At 39.7% G+C, this 26,007-nt stretch overlaps 1 protein-coding gene across 1 annotated transcript in view; it reads left to right on the top strand.

Annotated features, from left to right (window-relative positions):
• The window catches only part of LOC133487502 (protein bicaudal D homolog 2-like), a 40,356-nt gene that overhangs the window by 1,739 nt on the left and 12,610 nt on the right, over positions 1 to 26,007 (top strand). Inside the window, exons 2-5 of the mRNA XM_061794157.1 lie at positions 14,205 to 14,417; positions 23,512 to 23,664; positions 24,224 to 24,438; positions 24,517 to 24,748. Of these exons, the coding sequence (XP_061650141.1) occupies positions 14,205 to 14,417; positions 23,512 to 23,664; positions 24,224 to 24,438; positions 24,517 to 24,748 (813 nt within the window). The remainder of the gene's footprint in view (positions 1 to 14,204; positions 14,418 to 23,511; positions 23,665 to 24,223; positions 24,439 to 24,516; positions 24,749 to 26,007) is intronic.

The raw sequence follows: 26,007 nt of genomic DNA, 5'->3' as shown, positions 1-26,007 counted from the left end.
AAAGCCAGTTTTCATGAGAGAAATTAGTAGTTTAGGTCAACAAAATATGACTATCTCCTAGACTGGGAGAGTAGACATCAGTTTCAACACCAATGCTTAAACTCCCATGTTTCAATAGAAATTCAGTCAAAAAGTTACTTTAAAAAGCAGTGTTTTTCTCATTTAATATCCTTCCTCCTTAGTGTGATAAAAGTACAAAGTCAATACTGTACTGTAGTTGGCTCCCTGTCAAAGGAGGGTTTCTTGCTGGGTGGAGATTACTGGCGTTGTTATCCACAGATAACTGGAGCCATGTTCCTTTATCACTTCAACCCCATCCAACAGCAGTCTGAAGGAAGGACAAAAGTGATGTTATCCTAAATGAAATACAAACACATTCCTCTCCTCTCCCTCTTGATTTCATCTATACTGCCTCTTGAAGAACCAGTGACAGTCATGAGACTATAACGGAAGTGGAATAGTACGCTGTAACTCGAGAAATGTGTACTGTAATTTCTCGTGTATAATGCGCATTCCCCCCCCAAAAAATTGTCAAAAGTCAATGGTGCGCATTATATGTTGGTATAGGGGCAAATGGAAAAAAACCTTCACATTTTATAAATGTATGCCGCCATCTAGTGGTTATAAACAACTGTACACTTTCATTCCAAAATGCCACCGCCACCTAGTGGTTATAAAAAAGGTGTAGCCTACACTTTCATTCCAATATGACAGGGGGTACGTATGACTGCATATATGTACAGTTATGCTCATAGGTTTACATACCCTGACAGAATTTGTGAAATATATATATATTTTTTTAATATGACTGATTAATGATCAACAACCATCATTAATTTCTTTATGGTTATGTTTTGTTGAATGATAATGCTTTTCTGAAATGCTTGACCGTTTAATTTGAATCCCATTAAAATTAAATTAAATGTGTTTCGCCTGGTCCTTTTCTTTAAAGAATTGTACCCATCTTACGAATTCTGCCTGGGTAATCAAACATATGAGCACAACTGTGTGTTTTCTAATTTACTAAATAAAAGTAGGACTGTGAATTTCAAAATAAGAGCCAGTAAATTCCCAAAAAGGATTACGTTTTCAAATAAAGTGCTTAACTTCAGAATAATTATTTGAAAAAACTAACAAAATACAGATACTTAATGTTTTGATCATATGGGTAGAAGCAAAATCACGCATTGTAAAAATGCACTATACATGGGTAGAAGGGTTTTTCGGAATTTTGAGGTCAACTTTGGCGATGCGTATTATACATGGGTGCACATTATACACGAGAATTTGCAGTAATTGTCATTAGTGCCTTACTGAGTATCATCTTCTAAGCAATTTCTAAGTCTTTTAACAAAACAAATGAGATGCTCAGGTCTTTGGTCAGGTATGAATGGCTTGTTCTCTGAACCACACTGCTGCTATTTACAATGACAGCAGTGATGTTTCACTTAGCCTTGTTGTGTCTAGGACTTAGGCAGACTGGAATAGAATGTCTAGGAGATTTTACCTTTTAAATCAACATGTGATTCTCCTCAGTGACCCTAAACGCTTTTTGCATTTGATGCATAAATACAACAAAAATGTATTTCTACTGATTTTATTTGCATATGTGGTGTCCGACAGTTAGCAAGATGATCCTCTTTTGTTCAGTCTTGGACAGAAACCAAAGATGATGTGTAAATATCCATTTCCATCATGTCAATTCTCACATTCTTATCTTCCTGAGGATAGGGTGCTAATATTTCCACCCACACCTTCACACTACTCTCCAGGCAGTGTGATGGAGGAATTTTGTGCCGTGGCGTTGCTTAGTAACAGCACACTTCTATACCCGAAGTTTGAGGGTGTTGATTGGTGAGTGCCGACGGATCCTCTCACAGCTAGATGGATATACTCGCAATAATTAGTAGTTTTAATGGTTACCTACTTATTGGTTTATGCTTATCTCATGGTATTATGGTAAATACATATATATTCATTTATATTGTCAATCAATGGTATTGTCAGCCATCTGGCATCATGTCGGCCAGCCGGGTTTTCCAATCTCTCATTTCCTTTCAACCACGTTATTCGCTCTCCCATTATTTGCATCTCTTTAGGGACACTGTGTAATCCATTATGTTTATTTCCTCTTATGTGGACATCTCTTAGGCGAAAGAATGAGGTAAAACTAAACAAAAGCCTAACATGTGGACTGCCATTTTCCCTTTAGTCATTGGGAGTGCTACGGTGCCAGAGGCCATCTGCTGCTACTTTCTGCTATATGTGTGCTTGCAGGATCAAATCAAAGACAGAGTATATATAGGTATCAGCCAACCTACTTGATATGGTCCAAATCTATTATTTATTTCAGTGTCCTGCAATGCAAGCTATTTAATGCATTGAACTAATGCATTGAACTAAGCCAAACTGTTCTATGTGATGGAAACAAGGTCAAAGCTACTCACTATTTACATGGTGTTGAGATAAACTGCATGGCAGGCTGATAATGAAGTTGAGTGTGGTTTACTGTTGCAGTCAGGTGAAGGCACTAATGACATCATACTGCACTACACTGTATAGGTAGTTAAAAGGCTTATGTTCCCTCAGCTGTTGAGATTATTATCCTAAATCAGTCATAGATGATGACATGTGCCACGCCTTCAACTGTTAATGCACGAGTGAGGGAAGCTGTAGCTCCTGTCACAGTGGATAGTGAAATATTTTAATTGTTTCTCTGTATTCTTATTCATAAATTTGGATGCTGTCAATTCCTCACGTCCTTGGCACACTGAATTTGTTTGGTTCACACCATGTGTCCTTCATGTCAACACGGCAACAGCTCTGCACTGTGGAATTTTACCAGACAATCACAACCCTAAATATTTTTCAACTCTTATAAAGCTTGTAGGCTCTGTGGTCATCCCTGTGGCCCATTGTGTATGTGAGAGAGCGGGTTTCAGAGTCTGTTGGGGTTATGGGGTTATCAAGGCTTGGGTGTCACAAATCAAGACAACTTAAAAAGCCAGCAGAATAGTGTTGAAATCAGTGACTGTTGTGCGTACGTCTGAAAGGATTGGTCACTTTTGTCCCACATAGCCCTGTGTTGTTGAACAATGATATCTGGAGTTGCTCTTAGGCCTCAATGAAGTGATTCTTGAATGGATGTGTAAAACTCTGACATCTGGTCTCCTGTACAAATATCCATAAAATTCAGGTCAAAGGTATGCTTATGATTAGATTAACATTATTTTAGCTTGTCACAAACAATCACCTTCTCTCTTTCACTGAGCTTTCAATATATAGACCTAGAAAGTGCGAAAACTTTCAGCATTGTTGAGGTATTCTGATCATCCCTTTTATCCATTCTTGACTGCAAGTCTGCAGTTTGAGGGGTAATCTTTTCTAAATGGCTCTAAATAAAGACCCAAATCCCCTCCCCTCGGCTCATAAGAGGATGAATCCCCACCACTATACAGGGTTTAGAGGGTACTGGGCATCTGCCAGGCCCCCCCATTCTCTGCAGCCTTTGGCAGGTGCCTTTTCAAGGTAATGCCCCAGGTGCTCTTGAGAAGCTAACCTTTTTCCTGGCCCAGACCTTGTCCTGCTCCATCAGATGCCAAGTCTAGAGTGTAATTTCCAGCTTCAGTAAAGCTGTGGAAGTGATTCTGGACGAGCCACATACAGTATGTACCTTGATTATTTTATTTTTTTGCAGCAAAGTCTGAATTTACTTCTAGAGTGATGTGCCAGTCTGGAATATCACTTGCCTTTGTGTCACCAACAGACAAGACAACCATATTGTATTGCACAATAATGAGGGAATAATTCACCTAGTTTAGGTAAAACGACCCACTGCTAATCTGCAATTATTTTAGGACCTTTCGTCTTTCAGGAACTGCCTACAGTTAAGGCTACATTTGCTCAGAAAGATTAGTAGATTCTTTTGGCAATTTGTATTGTATAGGGATGTCTGACAAACGCAAATGTTTTCTGTTATCCCACTTGTTGGTTTTGGTTATTCCAATTCAAAATGCAATTTAATTTTAGTTTTGGTAAACGTATTTAAGTGCATAGTGCCAACCCCATATTATGTTTTATATAAACATTATGACATTTCACAAATTTTTCTCGGCAGTACATCTTTGCAGAAGTCAAGCGATGATGTAGAAAGGCAACAGGGCTGTCTAGCGTGGTTCCACCAGTGCGTAATCCAGTTACAGGAGACTACTGAGATCTAAAAGCAGATGATGAGGTCATTGAAAAGGCTGTGTGACAATATTTCCCTTATCTTCATTTCCCTTCTGTTTGACATGTGACCAAACCACAGAAACAAGGGTCTCGTGTCTTCAATATGTAATTTAGTTTTTGGATTAATTGTTTTCCTCTACGATTATGAACGAGTTTGTTTTAGGTCATGTTAAGTCATATTTGTGCTGACACAGCGGCATCTTAAAGGTGAATCAGCCTGGCATGTAGGAAAAGCATTAGTTTGCAATTGTGTGTGTTTTGTATCTCATTACAATCATACCTTTTTAAGAGTTTATAGAACAAACTTGTGGGTTTTATCGCTCTGCCAGAAAGCATGCTCATCTTTACCCCAATATGTAAACAACATGATCAGTATAGAAAGGCACCCCCATGGGGATGACAGAATGGTTTCTGATCATGTTAATTAATTGAGTTCAATTCAATTTCATTTAATTACATGGATTTCTGTATTACTTGTTCACAAAAATGGTTATTGCAAGTTACTCCTGCAAATATTCGTACCTCATGTTAAGTTAAATATTGTTGTTGTTCTATTACAGGGGAAAGAGGTTTAATTCCAGTGTCATCCCAAAAGAAAATAGAAATGTGGAACAAACATTGTTCTTAGTCCAGCAAATCTTCCTCCTATTGAAATACAGTATAGTCAAACAGGTTCCTCCGTTGCTGTTCAATCTACTGTACATCCTGTATATTTGAAAGGTGCCTTTAAAAAAATAGCTGGATGGGGAAGCATGTGAATTATGGCTTTAAAAAGACCGGATATCTTGAAATGGATCAGAGGAAATGATCATGTGGTTCAGCAGTGAAGTCATTTCAGCCAAAAACATGTAGGAAGTCAACACCCATTTTGTTTCATTTCCGTGCGATTACCTTTGTTTACAGCACCAATGTAATGCCACTGCGATTGTTTTAACCCCACAAACAAATTTAGTGTTAGCTTTTTGCCACCTCAATATAAACCGTCCAGCACTGCCATTTGTATTATACTTTGTAGTTTCCATAGATTATAGTAACAATTAATTTTCATCACTTGTATTACATTCTGACTCATGTCACTCTTACTCCTCAGACCGACTAGTTGCTCCCATCTCCTGTAAATTAATTAAACCAGAGAGCAGAAACTGAAAGGGAACTCCTCATTTTAATAGGGCACTTGTACGAATCCAATTTCAAAAAGTTGCTGCTTTATCTTTTTTTCTTGACACCACTATACAATCAGAAACTAGTAGTACCTCCATTCTGTCCGCACACTGTAACCACTCCCCACCGATTACCCCCTCCGTCCCCTTCCCAGACTCCTTTTATAGTTAGGCTAGTGGGTCTGATTCTGTTATGACAGTGTGTTGTTCCCAAGACACACAAAGTCTGTGTCTTTGAGTTTTCTAAGCCCTCATGCATGGTGAAGTCTGTGATAAATGGTAAAAGTATGGCACAAGTTGTGGGCCCGAGTTTACTGGCAAAAACAAATGGATAGATAAATGGGGGGAATGCCGACAGATAGGTTGGAGTTTTTAAAGGGAGGGGCACCCATCAATGCAAGTGTCTTCCGGGTTTCAGTTGAACTGAACAATGATTTCGGCATGTGCTGGCTTTAAATGGAACCTTGAAACGAACTGTTTATCCTTTACAGAGTTATACAGAGGAGAGACTATCCCATCTGATTTTCGGTGAGAGGTGGACTGATAGTCAGTCACAGTACTTACTTCTAGACAAGCAAACATACTGTTTCAAAAATTAGATCAGCATAAATAGAACAAAATAGGATGGAGCTGCGATTGACTGGCAACCAATGCAGTGTTAGCTGGGATAGGCTCGTGCTCATCTTCAAAATTAATGAGGACAACCGATATAGAAAAAAAAATTCTGACCAAAGCCCATGGTCCAAAGCCCATTATACTAATTTTCTCCACCATTTGTCCACCATTTTTCTGAAGTCTGTTGGAACATGACTTCCTTGTTTAAGATTGTGTTGCTGCAGGGATCTCGGCGATTGCCAGCGCAAACATCTTCATGATTTTTGAATTAAAATCGAATTATGGATGAAATATACCACTAAACTATTTCTATAATTTTGTTTTGAAAAATATTGATCTCTTTGAAAGATCGAAGGTGTTCCTGAGAATCTGTCTAGCCTTATTTTTAGGGCTTTGCATCAATGGTCACTTGTTCGAAATATTTTACATACCGTGCGTTTCACCAACACTGACCCAATTCTTAATGACTGACAGGTTGTTATGGCCTGCCAGTGTGACCCTAGCTGAAACGCCATTTGGTCGAAAGAATGTGAACAGACAGACATACAGGATTTTAATTGTTTTAAAGGAGGAAGGGAGGTCATGAGTTCGCTTGTGCCTGGAAGCAAGAGCAGGACAGAGACAAGACAACGTAAATAGAGAGGAGGACTTGATGACAGAACTGAGCTTCTTGAGTGTTCGTCACAATTGTCTAAAATTGAGTGCAAATGATAACTGTTGATTTATTGAATTCGTACAACAATACAACAAGGCATGTAGCTGCTGCTCTCCTCTGCTGTTAACAAAAACAAGGGCCTACTGGGAAATTCAAGGAAAAAAAACATCAACTAGAGACTTGGTTTGCTGTGATGGCTTGGCCAGATGCAGAGAACAAATTGGTGTAAGTTGTACATTTGACAAAGAAAGTAGCTTTTCAAGTAAATCTCAGTTTGGAGAGGCACAAGACAAGAGTGTTGATGGTTGACAAAACAGTATCGAGGAGCTCAAGCTGTGTTGAGCTGAGCCCTAAAACAACCATCTGTGCAACCTTTACCCCGTTCCCTGCCACTTTTGACTGCCTCTTGCGCAGTTAGTGTAATTAGCACAGCAACTGTGGGGACCACCATTTTCCAGGGTGTGGGTGTGTGGACCTACCTCTGCCTTCCAATCCAACAGCATGAAACTAGTTGAGATAAGGCAGGTTTTTCATTGCAAATTGAAACATCCCAAAAGGGTGTGGGACATAAAAGACATACAGAGACAATAAAGAGACTGTGGTCTCCCTTGAGTCACCGGCTCCTCCCGTTGTTGAAATGCTGATTTACCATCAGAAAAATAAATAAACAACACAAGCTTCCTTGTGATTAAATGATGGTTAATATGAAAAAAAAAAAAAGATTGTGGCTCATTATCACACAAAACACACACAAATGCACTGGAGCACAGTTTATCTTCTGGGTATGACTTGTATTTCATACAAGTATCTTAAAATGTACTTTCTCTCATTACATTCCGCTTCACTGTGTTACAACAACCTAAACATTCTACAGTTATGTAGAAGCTAATTAATCTCCTCAGACCCAGTGGCATAATGACTGTTTTTACTCCCGAATAGCATAGGAACCAACCTGTAAACACCTTTGTCATGTCATCCTTCTCCGGGTGTTTCCTATCAGTGAAGAGATAATTTACTCTTGTGCTCATGTCTTTGTTAACCTATAAAGCTTTGCTGAAGCCATGAAAACAAGATTTAAAATTGTAATGCCTAAAGCCAGCCGCACACAGAGGAACAACAAACTGTACAATCACAATCAAATTACAATCGGTGAGAGACACTCGGACACCTACCTACGATCAAGAACTTGCAACAAAAAATGCGACCCCTGGCGTTCTATCATGGAACAACGTTTTGAAGTGCCTCCTATGTTATTTTGTTGAACCACAGACAACATGACATGATTGTCAAGGAAAAAAAAATTGATTGGCATGCCACTTTTGCTTTATTTCTCCGTTGCTGGAGAACACACAGAGAGGAAAATGCGAGAAGAAAGGAGAGACTGTAGATAAAGCCCCACATATGTTTTCATGATGATAAAATGGGCATTTACCAGGTTTCAAGATGTACTGTACATTACAGACTTTTGTTTCCGACTAGATTTAAGTGCAGCTTCATGATCAGCACTTTGCTTTTTAGTTCAACCACACTCCCACGCACTTGAGTGCTTCAGGCCTTCTCTCTTTCACTGTCAAGAGAACCTCTGGTACGTTTTTAGAAGTGTCATGCCTCCCCAAAAATAGCCTGTGTGTTTGAGGCAAAAGTACAGGTACAGCTCAATAAATTAGAATATGGTAGAAAAGTCCATTTTATTCAGTACTCATACATTATATAGATTCATTAAACACTTGGAAAAATACTTTTCGGAGAGCAAATTCCGGCCTTATTTCTACATTAAAAATCATTTTCATTGTTTCTTGTTTCTCTATTTTCTAGAGATGGTGTCTTTTGCTTTTTGTTTGCTGTAACCATCCAAATTGTATATATATAAAATAAATATTTCACTTTGAGTGTGTGTAGTGTGTCTCTGAGTTCCACTTTTTAAATTTAACTACCTAAATTAAGCTTTTGACGCTATTCAGATTGATTGAGCTGATTGAGTTTTGTTTTCAAGGAAGTATAAAACTCCTTAACATTTTCGCTGGTGCAGGTCGTGCTTTGCCTTGATGCGTTTTCATTGATTTGTTTACAACAGGTTTTTATGCCACTCCTACATATCAAAGGCGAGTCTCTACAAGGGCTGAACACAAGGTGCTGCAGAATCTCAGACTGATTTTTTTTCGTCTCTGCAATAATTCCCTGTGTCGCAGTGCCATGGAGCAGCTTATATTTCACCCTCCCTCTGTTATTCCCCTTCTTGAAAGTCCAAATTCAGAATTGATGATGAAACTGTTGAGTCAATCAAGAGAGAGGCGATCTCAAACCAGTGGGGAGAAATTAAATGCAGATGGCCACTACAGAATAAAATCTAGAGCAAGCTTCTCAGTTACTCATTAGAGCAGTGTCATTGGAGTTGGCATTGCATCCACTAATCAGTAACTGGCTGTAAATTGAGTTAACTCCCGCCAGCACACAGTGGCACGTGACATGGTTCCTCACACAAATGTTGTTACAAAAATAGCAGTGTTGTTCTGTGCACAGTACTGGCTCATCCTGTAGTGCTGGATCATGGATGTTTTTTAATAAGACCGCTGTTCTCCAGATGCTTTTAAACCAAATGCCCCCAAAAGAACGGTATTGTGTAGAGTTGATAGTCTTCACCTTAATAAAGAAATGCAACACATCTTGGAGCAATGTTGCTGATTGCACAGTGGGCCGTGAGTGAATATGGAGACACAGGAAGAAGGAGGGAGGACGACATTCCTGTTTATTATGGCAAACTCTTACTCCACGTGAGCTGTGATTCACGGGGCAGGAGATTCCATTTATTGCGTGTGACTGTTTCTCCCCATTCCCGTTCTACTGTTCTTGCTCTGCAACCACATTCAGTATCTTGGCACTTTCTGAAAAACCACTGTAGCACCCAGTGGTCTCTGCATCTGAATGTCTAATCTTCTTTTAGAAAGCGGTTTATTGTTCCACACTACTTCCATGCCTTAATGCCATAACGAAAGTTGCAGGAAAGCCTAAACATCAGCACCAGTACACTCTGGTACTCATGTCTTGTCATGTCTATTGAGATATCACATTTCTACATCTCAAGGGGGTGTTATTCCATTTTGCCCTGATAGCATCATTTCATCAATATGTTGCCTCAATGTTATAGTCATGGTGTTTTGTTTTAGGTATTGATCAAAAGGATCATCTCCTGGTATTGATAGAAATTCTCAGTGCGTGTTGTTCAAACCCAGCCATTTTTTATTACACATGCAATCACTCATTTATCCATTGAAGAGAGACTGTGAATAGGTTTTTGTTTGGAGTTGGTTATTAACCATGAGTATTGATCTAGTGAGTGAACCAAAGCCCATCTCCTCAATGCTCTCTAGGCAATGGATTGGTGGTCATGGTGCTACATGCATGATGTTGCAGTCTAAAACCCTGGACCTCGAATTACAGCCACTTTCAGACCTTGTTCTAACATGTTTTCAACAATATGCATTTTTCCTAATTAACAAGTTTTCAACAGTACGCATTTTTCCTAATTAAAGATTTAACCATCAATGTTGTAGCAACATTTGAGTTGCTGAACTATCAAGTTACAAGTGGCAGGTGTAGAATTTTTTCACATGCAGCAATGTAGACCACAGAAACCACATTACCATTTAAAGTCTCGCTCCACATGTCAATCATTTGACCAGTATAGTCACATAATTTTTATAATGGATGTAGAATTAATTAAATGAAAAACATGACTGATGAACAGAAACAGTATTTAATTCTGGAAAAGGGAATCGATTAATTGGTTCTGGGATTATTTTCTTCTGTCACAGTAGGTTTTCAGTCAACCATATCACTGTAATCCACATTAGGAGAATCAAAGGTTGTTCGGGTCTTGATTGTTGAAGACGAACCCTTTGGTTCTACTCCCGATATACTGTATTTGTCTCTGGTGAATTTTGTGATAATTTTTTTCATAAAAAAATAAATGTCCTTTTATCCTGCGTGGGTGTTTAGAGACTAGCCAGGCAGGGTTTTGAGCCTCACCCCATGAGGTATGCACTCAGCTGGAATCAGACATCAGAGGTTGTGTAGAGGGCTATGACAGTCTGTTCAGCAGTGCCATAATAAGTGATGTTTTCTTCAGTGAACAAAATCTGTCAGGCATCCACACTATACAGTGTAATAATGACTAAAGACCAGCCTTTGATTAGCTTTACAAAAGATGAGTAATCCATGCTCTCATGTCCAATGTAAAACTGCAGCATATGTCAAGCTAAAGATGAGATGAATATTAATTTGGGTAGGCAGCTCACTGAGATTAGAGGCTTGGTGCCATGCGTCCCAAAGTTACACGCCCTAAATCCATGCTTTGGGCGTTGAGATTAGAGGCCTTCAATCAGTTTGCTTTTGTGTTGGGGTGCACATGCCTTAAAAGACAGACCTTTGATTGATGCTCCCTTTTCAGAATCCAACATGGGCCAAAAATTAAATGATGGTATTCCCCTGATTTCTCATTACAATCCTGTCATTTGGAATTACTTTGAAATCCATTGCAAAAATCTACTCCTTTTCTTCCTATGGTTCACCATAGTAATTGCCATCTTTCTGTCAGTTAACAACCATTTTGGTTTTGGAATATTGAAACACGCTCCATTTTTGTCATGAATGATGATGCCAAAGTACAAAACTGTCCTTTGGCTGGCTGACTGGTTGATAAGCTCTTGTTTTGACCACATTTTTATTGACCAGGTAAACTAGTATTACTTAAGGAGGAAATCTCTTCCTCTCAGCAGCCTTTCCAGACTCTAATCCATTATTTTCATTGGCGGAAGGAGGTTGTTTTTCCCAACGTTGGTTTGTCTGTCTGTCTGTTAGTAGGATTAGGCAGAAACCACATGCACAGGGCTTATTTCCTCCAAATTTGGTTTGCGCAGTGTAGCACACTGCGATTGGCTGGCGACCAGTTCAGGGTGTTCCCTGCCTCTTGCCCGAAGATAGCTGGGATAGGCTCCAGCACGCCTGTGACCCTAGTGAAGATAAGCGGTGCAGAAACTGGATGGATGGATGGATGGAGTGAAGCACAGTATAAAGAAGAACCTTTTAAATCTACTACATATGGTGCACTTTTCTTTGCTACATATTTGACTGGTTTTACCTGTGGGGACTAATATTATCCCCTTACCACTTCATAACACCTACATATTTAACAAAATATAGACTGTGGTATGACATTTTCCTTGGTGAATAAAGACACTAGTCTCACAGACGTGGACATTATGTGACCCACATTTACATACATACTGATCCACTACTGCCAAGGACTTGTCAAATTCTGAATTGAGATGGCTAAAATGTACACAGTTATGACTGGGAATGAGGTGATTTAGTTAACTAAAATTTACAAATCTCATAATCCAATACCGACAGTTTGTTATTGCACAAATCATCTCCATCCAATAACCCAGTGAAACTGTAGCATATTCTCATATTCGTCTACAAAAGTCATGAATAGGAGTTGATACAAATGTCCACCTTTTTCTTCTCTGACAGAATTCTGGAGCTTAATCTAATATAGTGGTAAATGGAAAAAAAATCTGGCAGCAACCATTCACGTGCAGGTCTGCAGTCAGAGATGAGCGCACTATGTGGTTGCAAACCAGGTCAGATAAAGGCCGCAGGTGATTGTAGGTTATGTGACGCACTTGACGGTGAAGCAAGATGAGAATCTGCATTTGTCAATGAAACGCTGCTGGTGACCGAGTGAAGAATTAAATCTGGGAGGACATGATTATGATGAGAGGGAATTGCCTAACCTAGTTTCTACTCTGAGCAATTCATTTCCCATTCTCTAACAGGCTGGGCATCTCTGCCTGCACTTTTTCGCTCTTCCTTAAAAGCCAGGAACAAATTTTGTTTGTATTTTGTGAGATGTAGTTACAGCTGTTTCCCAGCTTGCAATAAAGGATGTAAGCCCTCCAGAAGGTAGAATTCTCCTCATACGTGCCCTCTTTAGTTACTTAATCTGTATAAAATTCAAATATCCAGTGACCTTTCCCATCTCTGTCATGATCTCCCTATTAAGAGCATTAGAATACAGGCCTCTCATGATCACCCAGTCTTTGGACCCATTGCTCTACTTTTCCTGTGTGCTTTCCCATCAGTTCACTCACTGCAATGTACGTGCAGGGGTAAAGATTGGGGGGGATGGGGTGGAATGTATGAAGCGGCCCAGATGGAGCTAAACTGATTATTTTTCCAGGGTGATGCGAGTCCCAGTCCTTAGCTAAACCACTGTGATAGACCAGCAGTGATGCCGGCCTATGGACAATAACGACCTTTTTTGGAGTAACGTGTTATTCCAAAAATCTGCCATTTTGAGTAACGAGGGAAGTAACAAGTTACTTTTCCCGGGAAAGTAATTAGACTACAGTTACTTCTTCAATCCATCAATAGTTACTTTTGCATCATTGTCTCGCACCACACAGTAATTTGTAGCTGGTGATTCAAACGAAGAGCTGTCCAAGTGTGCAGACGTATTTAACCGAGACCGCCCATTTTTTTCCCCAACGAATGGAAGAAAGCGATTGGGAAGTGATTGTTGATTCTACAATGCACAATAATGATGCAGTACCATAAAAGTGCAAAGAAATGCCCGATTTCACTGTCGCCACACTATTTTTATTTTCCTTAGTAAAATAGTAAAAAGTGTGTTGGATTGTCGTTTTGTTTTAATTTACACATTAGGAATACAGTTTTACTTGCGTGTTAAACGCGCAATGCATTTTGGGTTAATTATTCATACCGAGTGCGTGTTATCAATCGGTCATGGAGGGTAAGGACTGACTCACTGAAGGACTTACAATACTTAGCTTAAATAATATTTACAATGAAAAGTGAGAACTCTCAACTTCGTCTGTGAGCTGGTTGAACGCGCTGCACGGCTGACGTCACGTAGTAAGAAAATAAGTTTTCTCGCTCTTCGCATCAAAATTACTGTGGTGGGAGCGATGGTGTGTGTTTGTCACTCTCACGTTTAGGTACACGCACGCACAAAAACACACACACAGTTCCTTTCATGGGCAACAATCGGCAGTGTACTGAGAATGGTGTGCATGTTTACGTTTAGGAATTTATTGTTTTGGCATGTCAAGTCTGCACTATGTTGCTGATTTAATGTGGCTTCAACTACACTAATATTTAAGTTTTTGCTTCATGTTGATGACATCATTCTGTAAGTTGTGTGGCATAAATGACCAACTAATGGGTATGGCTAAGCTAATGCTTTTTTGTACTGTGGATAAGTGTTATTACTGCCACCTGCCAGCTGCCAAAAGTAACTAAAAGGTTACTTTTTTTCTAACTTAGTTACTTTTGAAATCAGCTAAGTTAACTAAGTTACTTTTAAGCTCAAGTAATCAGTAAAGTAACCAAGTTACTTTTTCAAGGTAACTGTGGCAACACTAGACCAGTTATTTCAAAAATACTCCTGCTTAGTTTGAGTAATTGACTTTTTTTTTTTGCTTTCTGTATATTCTAACTCAAGTTGTTCTCCTATTTTCCAGGCATTTGGGCAAGCCTACTCCAACCACCGGAAAGTGGCAGCGGATGGGGAGAGCCGGGAGGAGTCTCTTATCCAGGAGTCGGCCTGTAAGGAGGCCTACTACGAGCAGAGGGTCTTGGAACTGCAGAATGAGCTGCGCCAAACTCGCAACATTCTCACCAACACCCAGTCTGAGAATGAACGCCTGAGCGCAATCTCCCAAGAGATAAGAGAGGTAACAATTTACCAAAAGTGTATTTTGCTCCAATACACATGATGACTGATAATCATGGTTATGTATTTTGGAGAATGGATTGTTTGAAGCAAAGTGTTATGTCTGCGCTTTTTGCCTACAGCGATTAAAAAGAAAATTGAAGCCATTTTGATTGCTAGTATTCGCTGCACTAAACATAGCAAATATTGAACTTATCCATCCGAAACAATGTGCAGTGGAGCTCTGCTGCGTGTTGCTCTGTATTAACTTCGTATTAATTTCATATTGTGCACGGAACAGTAGCTCATAGAAATGCATGCAGTGTATGAGTGTGGCATTTGGTCATCTCTGATACTTTCAGTGTTGTCCAAGCCTCGAGGAGTTGGGGTTTGATTGCAGCTTGCATAACCTGGTTTGTTTTCACCTGACTGCTAATTATTTCCTGTATATTGAGCTGACTTGAAGGAACATTTGCCTTTGGGCTCTTTGTGATGTTTTTCACCTCTATTGTATATGCAGGGTGTAGTTCACATTACATAATGAGGGGAAAACACTGAGGCCATGTGAAATAACTTTGAGTGCCCCTAAAGCCACATTATTTGGAATTCAACCTTAGTTTCCTGGAAAAATACACAGTTTAAGGATTACAAACTGTGTTTTCTTTTTCTTTGGCTTTCTTTTTACAATTCCACCACAGGAAGCTCGCAGTTATGGCAAAGACGAAAAGTGCGATGCACTTGACTGAATTGAACGTTCATAGGAAGAGTGGTATGGACGTCTTTGTTGTGACTGCTCAGTACACTATGAATCGATCTAAAAACCGAAATATTAGTCCTTACCGGGGAATTTGCTTTTTACAGATTCTATCCAAGACATTCTACTCCTTTTAGCTTCCCAAAAGTTAATAATGCATACCCTTATTGTCTATGCCCTACTTTGGACAATGTCTGACCCCCGTCATAGCATCCATTACTTGCGCTCACAACTGACCTCATTAGGGGAGACAAGAGAGCAGTGCAGAGGCAGTGTGTGCCTTGCGTGTCTTTGATCATGTGACGTGTGATGGAGCTAGGGATGGAGAGAGCAGCAATAAAGAACTTTGAAGAAGAGGCCGTGTTTGATTGAAAGACAGGGGAGACCTTAATGCAGGGGTGTCAAACTCATTTTTGTCACGGGCCACATCGCAGTTATGGTTCCACTCGGAGGGCTGTTATGGTTGCAAACCCATATGAATGTATGACTGCCTTGTATTATTACATACACACAAATTAATGGATAATTACTCTTGAAATCAAAATCCAGTAAAAACTGTTTGTTCAACTACAGTATGAATGAATTTTATTTTAAAATTGGGGTTGGTAACAAAAAAATGCTTGCAATATCTCAATATTTTTAAAAGTGAAGCCAATTTGGAATTTTGGTATTTTAGCAAGAAACAAAGTTGATGCACACTCTCATGGGCCACATAAAATGATGTGGCGGGCCGGATCTGGCCCCCGGGCCACCAGTTTGACACCTGTGCCTTAAGGGATGAAAAGAGAGGAACAAACTGGTAGGAGCAGAAGAAGTTGCTGTTGACCTTCAAAGCCTTTATTTGATGTCCATGTATACCAAATTTTAGGATGCTTGATTGGAAGACTTTTGGGCGTTTTCAACTACGCCAAATGTCATTCTCTTACACTTAAATGCATCATATTTTCTATCTATCACTATCTATGATCAGAGCAGAACCACAAGGTCAAATGTATAATTAAAGGGGATGGTGGTGGTAAAATAATAATTTAAAAAAAAAATAAAACCGTAGTGTAGCTGCAAGGGATCATTGCTGTTTTCTTTGAGTCATTGCTTGAGACAGATGTCAGCAGTGTTTCTTACTGAGATTAGTGCAAGACTTAAAAATGGCACATCCCTCACAACGACTTAAGTTCTGAAAATCTCTTGAGTCCCCCTTTTTAATTGGGTCAACTGCTGCTGAGCACTGCATCCAAGTTGGTGTATGTCGAATGTCACGGAAACAAGATGATCTTCACCAGATTAATTCAATAGAGCATTGATTTTCAAACATGTTTTCAAATCGTATTTTGAAATTCATGGTTCTTCAGATAACTTTAATGTATGAAGCAAAATGAAAGCCATTCAAACACAGCATGGTCGAGGTACATCCTTAGTCTTTGAAAACAATCACAGATGTATAATGATTTTCTGGTATGTAAACACTTGCAAATGAGTTAGTTACAGAGCATAAGCACGCCAAAAAGTGGTTTGCTGGTGGCCCACATTGCTGTATTGTCCACACCTTTCCAGCACCATGGGCCTCAGCCAATACCAATTGGTTTCATGGAACTGTCTGAATCTGTAAATAGCCCCATCTATGGCAGATAATGACCCCTCTAATGGTGCTTCTGGTGGTACTTGGCAGAATTTGTGTGGCAAGCAAATGGAGGCAGCACAGGCCCCAACGTTGGCATTGTGACCAGACCTGAAAGAGGCTTTTGTTGCCTCCATTTTAAATTAGCCCAGAAGCTGAAGCCAGGAGAGAGAGGGAAGTTATAGGAGGAGCTCAAAATGGCATGAATAAAGGAAAGAAGCCTAAAGTCTTTTAGGAAAGGAGACTGGCTTAGTGAGAGTGAATTTCATTTCATGGGGGACGGTGGTCCTTTCCTGAGACGGAATTTGTCTGAATAATTTAAATAATTGTAGAATAAAAGTGACAATTGTGCATTTTGTGTTTCCTCAAAGGGGAAAAGCTTTCCTGGCATCAGCAGTGCTTGAATAGATCCACACATTACACAAATCACAGCTAAATCTCACAGGCTGTCTATGATGCCAACATGTCCAAATGTATCTCACAAGAACACACATTTCACACAAGACACGCTATGATGCAGTCGACAGGATTAAGCCTTCACAAAGAGCGAGAAACATTGTAGCGTGGCGCAATCTAACAGGCATGACTTCATTAAATTAATTTGCATGTCATAAGAGGACTGTGCCTTCAGTGATAACTTCATTATGTGAACAAAATGGGGATTTACATTGCCAACGTCTTACTGCATGTACTACACTGAAGTAGAGGTGTGACAATTGATCAATTAATTAATCAACTAATTGACTATTTTGATAATGGATAATCGTTTAGATCCATTGTTTAACTGAAAATTGTCCGAATCCTCTGATTTCAGCCACTCAACAGTAAATATTCTCTGATTTCTGTAGTCCTTCATGAAACCAGACTGATAATCTTTTGGGTTTAATCAAAATTTCCAAACCTCTGCTTTTACGTAAAGCAATGATCAACATCTTTCCCCTTTTTCTAATGTTATGGGCCAAGCCAGCAACAATCAATTCATGACAAAAAAAATAATAAGTTTAATCTATTATGGAAATAATCGTTATTTGCAGCCGGAGTAGTATGAATAACCTGTAATTGTGTCAGTGCATATCAAACCAGTAGTCCTTCACATTAATCAGTACCCAAGAAGTAGCTCTCTTTCAAAAAGGTTGGTAAGTACAACATCACTCCCTCTTGTGCTGTTTATTTTGTTTTGTTTAACCATTAAAAATAACAAATAAGCACCGACGATAACTGCTTTATTATCAGCGTAATCTCGACTTGCTGTTTGCAGTCACTTACTTTCTGTATTATCATTCAATGCTTCTTTTCTGCAGTGGCATCACTCGTGGTGCACTCTTAACACGTTCACTCCTTCTAGTCCTAATTTCAATCACCATAATGAGAAGGCCATTCAAATGTCAAGTATGGTTGATTATGATATACACAATAGTCTACATTAGCCTCTTCCCATCTGGGTTTTTTTCACAGAGATGAAGATGGATGGATAGATGGATATTAGGAATTGTTTCATCAGCAGAACAGATGGATAGATTTGCACACTGCATGGAAGCTTGAGGTTGATTCCAGAAAGGTCAGAGTCGAGTGGTAAAACGAGCCATCCTTTGTTCCCTTTTATTATTCTCTAACGTAAGGCAAATATAACAGGACTCCTGTTATTTGCCAGATTACTTGTAACGCTGAAGTAGAAGGAGCTCTGCTCTTGTCTTGTGGGAGCATGAGGGCCATCAGCAGAAAAACATGAGCTTGAAAATTATTTTTTACTGTGATATGGAAGATTCCATCATAGCTAGGTGTCTCATTACCAATACATCATACTGCATAGCCAAATCCAAACGATACTAGTTTAATAAAACCAAACCTTCCTATATTCCTGCCTGCTTCAAATCCCTGAATTTTGTTTGAAGATTCATGCATACACAATTCTGGCAACCACAAACAAATGATGATGAAAACTGTAGTTGAACTTGGTGGTCATTGTGGTTGGCAGTATTACAGTTTGAGCAGTACAACAGAAGCAACAAATGAGACTGAAGAAAACTCTTTATTGACTGATGAGGTAAGAAGACATGTTAAGGGTACCACGTCAATAACCAGACTCACAAACTATTGAGACTGAGTGACCAACTGCTAATCAGAAAGCATTCTGAGTAGCTCTTTGACTTATTTCTGACTGCTTTAGGGACTTCACAGCTTTACTATTCTAAACCCTCCAGATGTTATTTGGGTTAGCTGGTCACAGCTATCAGCATCATTTAATCCAACTCTGCTAAATCTGTCAGTCTTATAACCATTGTGTCTATTTGTAACCTTTAAAATCACTAGACTATATCTGGTAGATTTGCCATCCCATTAACCCCAAAAGATGTCTAGTCTTTTGTCTGCTTTCAGGAAGCAACCAAAGTGTTAGTCTTGATTCAAGCCCAAGGCTCAGATGACAAGAGGGTGTTTCTGTGCTGGATGAATTGATTCAAACAAATCAACAGCACATAGACTAGAGTGTGACACATTCACTTCACTAATGGAGACATGTTTCTCCACTTTTGTCCAAGTGGCCTAAAAAACTGTTAAGTGCATAAAGGCATTTAGCAGTTGCACAATGGGAAACGTACAATCAAGAACACACTCCCAAATTCCCATTCAAACTTACGATGTTATTTTGAAAGTATGCGTCCCTGACACGAGTCAGGAAAGTCTGTGTCGAATGACAACACCTGGCGCTGGAGAGACGCATGAACGCATATCTCCTTTCACCATCACAGACAGTTGCTAAGGTTGACTGGGCGTCGATATTCCCCCTGCTCTGTTGGGTCATGTGATGGAACTCAAGTTGGGTGAGCATCTTCCTATTCTACTGAAGGTGATCTGAGCTGAGATATGAACAAACAAGATGCTGTGCTCTTGTGATGTTCATTTTAAGTATACTAGATGGAGGACATATAATGTAGCTATAAATGTACTGTACTACTGTAAATGTTGCACCTATGAAGATACTCGTCTGCCTGAGTCTGGACAGCACTCGCTTCGGAGCCATCAAATTAAATATCGACTGTAGAATGGCAAGTTGGATTCTCTGGTGTTAAGAAAATAGCCTTTAACAAAACGCTAAAATCCTAATCTACATTTGGCGTAATCTCAATACTTTGCCACTGTGACTGAGCTATTTTCAATTGAAGTTTCAACTATAGCAGCTTAAACACATTGGGAAATACCTCCAAGCTTTGGGGTGATTTAAGCAGGCTCAGCGTCACCACGCTGTTAAGCTTTTATTGGTGCATTTGACAGCCCTGTCGGCCATGACTTTTAAAAGCCTTGCCGAGTAATGTGCTTTTGTGACATTTTGCAGCACTCTGTGGCCTAGAAATATTATGAAAACAAACTACTCTAGATTCTTCCTTCAAACATGGCTGCCTTTAAGCATTTTTTGCAAAATGGCCACCCAGTTTGAATGGAAGTGGCACATTTGTCTGTTCGTGTGTGGTGCATGAGCAGCTGTCCAGACGTCACCTGCTGAGGTTGGGGGAAGGAGTGACGTCTCTTTTGGTGGCCCTTCAGATGGCCGTAGATCACACCCTGCTATCTAATCAGCCAAACACATTTTCATACCATCCCAGGATATGTTAGTCTCCCTTGCCTGTTTGGTTCACAATGTTTCCCCTGGTGACTTACTCAAATGACCTTCGGTCAGGCAGCCGGGCCATTTGACCTCCCCTTCAGTGTGGAAAGGGATTGTATGGCACAAGATGGTCAAAAAGGTCAAAGCTCTGGGATGCCATGTAATCTGATGGAGGGGGGGCTTTTAATCAGATTTACTACGAATACTGGCCTATATTCATATTAAATCAACAGCACGGTCCTTCCAGCTGAAACAAATGACATTTGACCCAGAAGATACCTAAGCAAACAGCTGCCATAAACCTTTAGAATTTCTGATTCTATGAAGCGGTTAGAAGAGGGCAGAACTCGCGTTCTACATAGTGCTGCATTTAGTTTAAGAATGGACATTTGACTAATTGTCTAATTGAGGTGAAAATAAACTCTGAACTGATTGTTGTGTTTTGAATAGATTTTTAATGGGATGGAAGGATCTGTCTCAGAATGTTTTGACCTTCTGTTTTGCATGCCAGTGTCATAGTGAGCAAAATCATGCTGGAGGTGTGTCAGTTTCAGAAGTCTGTGTGGTTGTAGCTTAATTCACTGTCAGCCTCCCCAGTTAAAATGGATATTTGATTTTTGTAGCCATCAATGGCAGTGAATAAGTTGATTGTAGATGTCATGTTTTTCTTATTTAACTAGTAAGCTAGTTGAAACTTCCTTTTGCCTCTACAAGACTGACAGAAAATCTTAAATTGTAAATCTTGTTTTTAAACTTTGGGAATTTGGGGAATGGAAGTCAGCGAAACAGTGTGAAGAGGAAATGTGGAAGGGGGTTGGAATAATGTAAAAATCGCTTAGTTTGGGATTTGTATTTTTAAAAAAATTTAGGAATTCAAGGAATGGGAATACACTAGTTACCAAGATGTCGAGAATGGGCTGAACATTTTGAATTTGGAATGATTTGAATTGCTCAAGTAATGTGTGTTCTACGAAAATAAGAAAACATCGACATTGTGGGAATTGTCTTTTTAAAAAACTGAGGAATTTTGAGAACAGTTCTTAAGATACCCTGAATGATTTGAACATTTTGAAGTTGGAATGGTTTGAATCTTTCAGTAAATGCAGAAGTTGGAGGTACAGTAAATATGTAAACATCACTTAATTTGGGAATCCCTTGGAAAATATTAGGACTGGGCTAAAAAATGTAAGTTAGAATACTTTAAATCGGTCAATAATTATGAAAGGAGGAACGAATAATGGAAATCTCTCTTAATTTGGGATTAGATTTGGGAAAATGTGGGAATGGGAATAATTCCCAAGATGCCCTTAGTGATCTTAACATTTTAAATTTGGAACGGTTTGAATCTGTCAAATAAAACTGGTAAATATAAAAAAATCTGTTAAATTGGGAGTTTTATTTGGGGAATAGGATTAGTTCCCAATAAGGTTTAAATTGGCTGGACATTTTGAAGTTGGAATGCTTTGAATCAGTCAATAACTGGAAGAAGTAATAATGTAAAATATGGCTTAATATGGGAATTTTATTGTGGAAAAATCATGACTTTTGCTGTGAAAAATGTGGGATTTTTGAAATGTGGGAATTCTTGGAATGTTGAAAATAGTTCCCAAGGTTATTTGAATGAGCTGAACATTTTGAATTTGGAATGGGACTGATGGGGAACTTTGTTGAATGCGTCATTTTGAAATAGTATATTTTTTTAAAATGGAAAATGTGGAATGCTTTCAGAATTCACACAAGTAATCAATTATTATAGCCATCTCTAATTTAAACAGAACTCTATGGTGGTGTATGGTTGCGAAAATCTTCCCACTCATTAGACATGCGCAACCCCTCCCGAATATGAATTAGACTTTAAACATCCACCCTAGCTCAGCTGTGCACAAGATGATTAATCATTTCATGCGGCAAACAAAAAGGGCGTCGTCTTCACTAGCAGAAAACACTTTCAGACACAGAGATTGTGTTCCATAGATTAAATTTCTCTTGAGGCACATTAATGGCGTCGATGTTGTCAATAAAAAAAATTAAAAAAAAGAAGATGAAGAGGCCATTTTAGTGGAAATAACAGTTGTGTTTGAGTGGAGAAATCACTGATGTGTTCACCGTAAGACATTTCTGACTATCAGGTCACCCAATTGGCACAAGTTATTACCTTGGAATGTTGTTGATTCGGTCAGTCAACCTGTCAGGTCTGATTTCATAGAATAATCTTGCATGCACTGGCTAATGTGATCACATGGTGCCAGCGTGACTGGCAGTGGCCACCTGGCAAAGGGATTGGAAGGCTAATTGTGCCTCTGCTACTAGGTTCTCTTTGCCAACTCTGCTGACAGAATGATACACATGCACGCACGCACAGGCAAAGTCACACGTGCTCCACACCCGGCTCAAGCGATGACACCATCCTTGGTGTGTGAGTGCATGTGCTTTACTTCCGCTTTCTAATGTGACCTGATAACATGGATTTTGCAGTTTGAAATTGTCTTTTCAGCTTTTACCGGTATGTGCTATTGCTCTGAGATGCGAATGTCCTGAGTAGTGTGCTATTTATCAAACGGTGGCAGCCATTTAAAAGTAGAGGTTTTGTTAACAAGGGCAATAGATGAGTTCGTAAAGAACCAGGTGGCCCAGTAGAACTGATGGTATACTTACAGATTCAGGTTTGTGGGTACAAGTGGGGGAAGGGGCTTTCTCTTGGCTCTCTTACCTTTTTATAATTAATGAAGGCTTTTTTACACTGCACAATCGCGCGCTGCACATTTGCCAGCATGTAGTCTCCAAAATGTACCTTCATTCTGTTAGATCTGTACAATTATGCCATTGAATACTTGTCATCAAAAAGGTTTAACTTTTTGTGGCGTCACAGCCGGAAGACACCTGGCATCTCACGTCTTCCATCAGGCGCATGCAGCAAGCACATGTTGGTTCCGACCAGCTGGAGATTTAGAATTAGTTAATGAGACAATCTGACACACAGTTACGATGAAGTACCATTATGCTTTCAATTGCCATTTTCTCCTATGCTTTTTTTCACATTTTTTTCCCCCTTTCCTTTTAAAAAGTTTGGAAAGTTGGTAATTGACAAGTTGACAACTCTTTCTCGTTCCCTGTGTCGCCGTTGGGCCATCACTTTGACGCCACAGAACAGCCAGACGGTGGAGCTCCAGAGGAATCAGTTGCGTGATGACATCAAGGAATACAAGTTCCGGGAGGCTCGTTTGCTGCAGGACTACACTGAGTTGGAGGAGGAAAACATCTCACTGCAGAAGCAGGTCTCAGGTCTCAAGCAGAGCCAGGTTAGTTGGTGCTTGTTCATGTCTGTAAAATTACAGCAGCAGTTTTTTTTTGTAGACTTTCTTGTTCATCCATGTTCAAGACACACTGCCAAAGAAGTGCTGAATTAAGATTATTGATGGTAATAGGCCCTTTTTCAGCAGGGATTTTTCCCAAATTCCTAGCTTCTTCCATATGCCATGGTCGTCCTATAATATGATTCTGTGCATAGCATTAAGGAAACAAAGCAACAGCACCACAAATATTTTCATACATTTGCTTGAAATGATCTCTCCATCCATGATAATTTTGGGTGTTGCACCCATTCTGTACCTGCTTACCCTACCCCACTGAAAGTATCAAGCACCACCAAGTACTGTGCCGTGTAGTTGGTTCAACTATAAAGGGGTAACTATGGATTTCCAACTTTTTCAATAAAATACACCAAAACTTATTAATACCAGGATCAAAATGGAAATGGGACTCAGTATAGTTATTGTGGAAATCATTTCATGAATATTAACTTCCTCGAGGACGTAATGTATCAAACCATAGCTATCTATGCTTTTCTTGCCTGCCCAGGTTGAGTTTGAGGGTTTGAAGCATGAAAACCGTCGTCTGGAGGAGGATATGCAGTTCTTGAACAGCCAACTGGAGGATGCCATCCGCCTAAAAGAGATTGCTGAGCGTCAGCTGGGTGAAGCCCATGAGACCATCAAGACTGAGCGTGAACTGAAAGCCTCTCTTAGGAAGGAGCTGTCCCACTACATGAACATTGGAGACACACTCTACAACAGGTAAATGATGAACAGGACGACAACCTCTGCATTGACACCAAATACCATTATGTTTTCATATTAATTTTCCCCTTGCAGTCCTCTTAGTATCTCTCTGGATGGACTCAAATTCTGCGATGACGCCATCACCGAGCCCAACAATGATGACGCTCTTCATGGTTACGACAATAGCTTCAGCAAGCTGCTCACCGACGACAACCGCATGTCCAAAAAAGAAGAGCTGTTCCACCCAGCACCCAGTCTTGTGGATGACCTACTGAGCGAGCTGAACATCTCTGAGATCCAGAAGCTTAAGCAGCAACTGATGCAGGTTTGCGTTTTGGCCAAGACCAAGGATATTCTACATATGTCCATTGTATTTTGTGTTGAATGCCTACAGTAAAGTCCATAAATGTTTGGACGTCAACACAATTCTCATCTTTTTGGCTATAAAGACAATTTATTTGAAATGAAACAAACAAGATGTGCTTTAACTGCAGTCTTTCAGTTGGGGGTATTTACAGCAAAATCAGGTGAATGGTGTAGGAATTACAACAGTTTGTATATGTGCCCCCTACTTTTTAAGGGGCCAAAAGTAGTGGGACAATTGGCTGCTCAGCTGTTCCATGGCCTGGTGGGCATGTATGGCTGACAATGAAACTGGTTCCATTTTATTTATTGATGAGGTGACTGCTGTCAAAGCATCATTATGAATTCTGAAGTCTTTTGGACAATACTATCTGCTCATATTGAGCCCAATGCTTCAGAACACATTGGACGGGGCTTCACAGTGCAGATGAGCAATGACACGAAGCATACTGCGAAAGCAACCCAAATCCTTTTTTTAAGGCAAAGAAGTGGAATGTTATGCAATGGCCAAGTCAATTACCTGACCTGAATCCAATTGAGCCTGCATGCCACATGCTGAAGACAAAACTGAAGGGAAAATACCCCAAGAACAAGCAGGAACTGAAGACATTACCAAGGATGAAATCCAACATCTGGTGAGGTCTATACGTTCCAGACTTCAGGCTGTAATTGACTGCAAAGAATTTGCAACCAAGTTTTAAAAAGTCAAAAGTTTTATGATTATTTCTTTGTCCCGTTACATTTGGACCCTTAAAAAGTGGGAGGCACATATACAAACTGTTGTAATTCCTACACAGTTTACCTGATTTGTAACTAAATACCCTGAAATTAACTACTGTAAGTTCTAGGATGAGGGAAGTGATGGGATGTTGGAGTACACGTCTACACACACACACACACTCACAGCCTTCAGACTGCTGAGCAGTGAGACAGCGGGTGGTGGCACCAGTTGACCTGCCATCTGCTTCATTGCCACTCCATGAGTTCAACTCTATGCCTGAATGGCTACCATGGTTACGAGAAAGAATCGGGATTGTTTTCGTAGAAGTTTTATCAAACATACACACGACTGTGAGATTTTCTTGTGACAAGCTATTGCCTGCTATGGCTGCATTTGCCTACATTGCTGTAAGATTCAAATTCCATACAGAAATTGAGGAGACTGTTAAAATCTTCCTAACGTTATCTAACTGAATGAGACGAAGTTTTTTTTCTCTGGCT

Source organism: Phyllopteryx taeniolatus, chromosome 1 (genome assembly GCF_024500385.1).
Source record: "Phyllopteryx taeniolatus isolate TA_2022b chromosome 1, UOR_Ptae_1.2, whole genome shotgun sequence".
In the NCBI taxonomy this organism is placed as follows: domain Eukaryota; kingdom Metazoa; phylum Chordata; class Actinopteri; order Syngnathiformes; family Syngnathidae; genus Phyllopteryx; species Phyllopteryx taeniolatus.
Note: the sequence above shows the minus strand (reverse complement) of the source record. Positions and strands in the feature narration are given on the sequence as shown.